At 45.0% G+C, this 2,500-nt stretch overlaps 1 protein-coding gene across 1 annotated transcript in view; it reads right to left on the minus strand.

Annotated features, from left to right (window-relative positions):
- znf407 (zinc finger protein 407) overlaps window positions 1-2,500 on the minus strand; it is a 144,330-nt gene that overhangs the window by 46,862 nt on the left and 94,968 nt on the right. The window contains exon 7 of the mRNA XM_012820437.3: window positions 2,452-2,500. This exon is cut by the window's right edge and continues 72 nt beyond it. Within this exon, the coding sequence (XP_012675891.2) occupies window positions 2,452-2,500 (49 nt within the window). The remainder of the gene's footprint in view (window positions 1-2,451) is intronic.

Below are 2,500 nucleotides of genomic sequence, written 5' to 3' on the forward strand. Positions count from 1 at the left end.
AAAAAAAATTACAAAACTTTTTTCCCTTTTCATAATTCTTCTCTAACAAAGATAAAACTACTTTTTGCGCTGCGTGGAGCTCTATAATGGTAACAGATACGTGGGACTGATTAGTAGCTATGTGGGCTGAGGAATATATAACTACTCTTTCATTTTACTCATGAAAACAGGAAATACATTCTAAAAAGAGGATTAAAAAAAGATGAATAAAATGGGAAGGTGGGGGAGTGGCGGGTCAGTTCCTTGTAGCGCAGCATCAGTGTGTGTGTGTGTGTGTGTGTGTGTGTGTGTGTCTGATATGGAAATGGTGTAATTGTCATGTGAAAAACAACAGGCGTGCAGCGTTTTAGCGTGTGTCAGGCTGGGGAGAGGCCGACTCCAACCACATTAATTAGTCCAGACGAGACCAAACCTCCCGCTCAACGGGACACACGGAGGGAGGGAGGGAGGGAGGCCGTCCCCCTCACTATCACTTTCACTCAGACACACACACTCACTCACTCATTCACATGCTGTTACACACACACACACACACACAAACCCACACTTACATATGAACACACATAAAATCACACACACATGCTGTGCAACAAGGAAGACACAGTCACTCAGAAACAAACCTACATACATGTGTACTTATACACACACAACCCCCCTCCCCTACCACCAACCCACACACACACACACACACACACACACACACACACACACACACACACACACACACACACACATTTCAAATATTCAAATCAGTGCACACACCCTCACTTATACTCATATAATATCAGTCATACACAATCTGAGGAACCACAGGGAATTTTCATTACAACTTTTTAAAGACGTGTTTTCATGCCAATCCACTCAGCACACAGAGATGAGCTCTATCTCTCAGTTTTAAAGTTAATGTTGCTCCACATCTAAAAGCCTCAGCCACTTTCATTCCCGCGCTGGGTGATGATGGTGATGATGATGATGAAGACAAAGGCTTTGCAAGTTCACAGAGCGACGAAGTTCCGAAAAAAAAAAGAAAAAAAAAGTTGGAAAGTTTGCAGGGGGTGAAACGTGCGAAGCTGAATTGACGCTGAATGCATTATAATGTCAGAGAGAAGGAGCGAAGCCGACATTGTGAACATTCCAATCTTTTCCCGACAAGATTGGGTACCTTCAATAACAGAGTATTCAATTAACATCCATGAAATTATTTTATCAGGTAGTTCATCTTATTACACTTTTTTCACAGCTTTCTATGCCAGTGTTAATGTCTTTCTTTCTCATAAATGAAGAGAATAATTGTTACCTTATTAGGGTTTAACGCACAGCTGTAATCTAATTACCACGTCTTCTATTTTTGGATGTAAATAGGAACATAAGTGGCCAAGCACGAAACAAAGATCTACAATAACACCGCAACAGTTTCTGTTAAGAGCTGCTGAATAATAATATGGATGGATGCACATACATCTTCATGGCTACACATTTGCCAATCCCAGAATCTCAAAAGAAACACAAAGTGCCAAAACCTAAAATGACAACAACAGGCATGCTTGTGAGGGGTGTGAGTGAGAGCTTGTGTGTGTGTGTGTGCGTGTGTGTGTGCGTGTGTGTGTGCGTGTGTGTGTGTGTGTGTGTGTGTGTGTGTGTGTGTGTGTGTGCGCGTGTGTGTGTGTGTGTGTGTGTGTGGTTGTGTGTGTGTGTGTGTGTGTGTGCTCTCTAGGTGGAAGAAATGATGGGAGAGGGACTGTGCGCCTCTCTAAAAAGAAAGAAAGAAAGAAAAAAAAACGTTTTTCCTAATTTCACCGACAATTTCCTGCATAGTGTCTCCAAATGATAATGATAGCAGAGCGATGAGCCTGACAGAAAAACATCTCGTCCTCCCCCACAGCACACATCCCATAATAAGCCCCCTGTAGCCCTCCCAGTCTTCCCATCACAACTACCCCGATCCCACAGCAACTGTCCTATCCCCCCACCCACCCACTGATGTGTTCTACATGTGGGGGTCGGTGAGTTTCTGCACCCCTCCTGTTGCCACCTCTCAAAGTCCTCTTTTGTGTAGCTCTGAACGTAGCAGCGTCACAGGGGCACGGCCAGTGAGGCACTACCTGTATGCATATATACAGTACATAGCTGTCTGGGGTAGGTGGTCTCTACTTAATATATGCCTGCTGTAACCCTAAGATATCTAAGATGTGAGTGTTCAAGCACGTGTGTGTGTGTGTGTGTGTGTGTGTGTGTGTGTGTGTGTGTGTGTGTGTGTGTGTGTGTGTGTGTGTGTGTGTGTGTGTGTGTGTGTGTGTTGAGTGTGTGTGTGTGTGTGTGGATACGGTATAGGGGTAGCGTGCTACCTGTAATCACACCAGGGGCAGCGGTAGGGCTTCTCGCCCGTGTGTGTGTGTGTGTGTGTGTGTGTGTGTGTGTGTGTGTGTGTGTGTGTGTGTGTGTGTGTGCTACCTGTAATCACACCAGGGGCAGCGGTAGGGCTTCTCGCCCGTGTGCACGC

This window comes from Clupea harengus, chromosome 11 (assembly GCF_900700415.2).
Source record: "Clupea harengus chromosome 11, Ch_v2.0.2, whole genome shotgun sequence".
Taxonomy (NCBI): Eukaryota; Metazoa; Chordata; class Actinopteri; order Clupeiformes; family Clupeidae; genus Clupea; species Clupea harengus.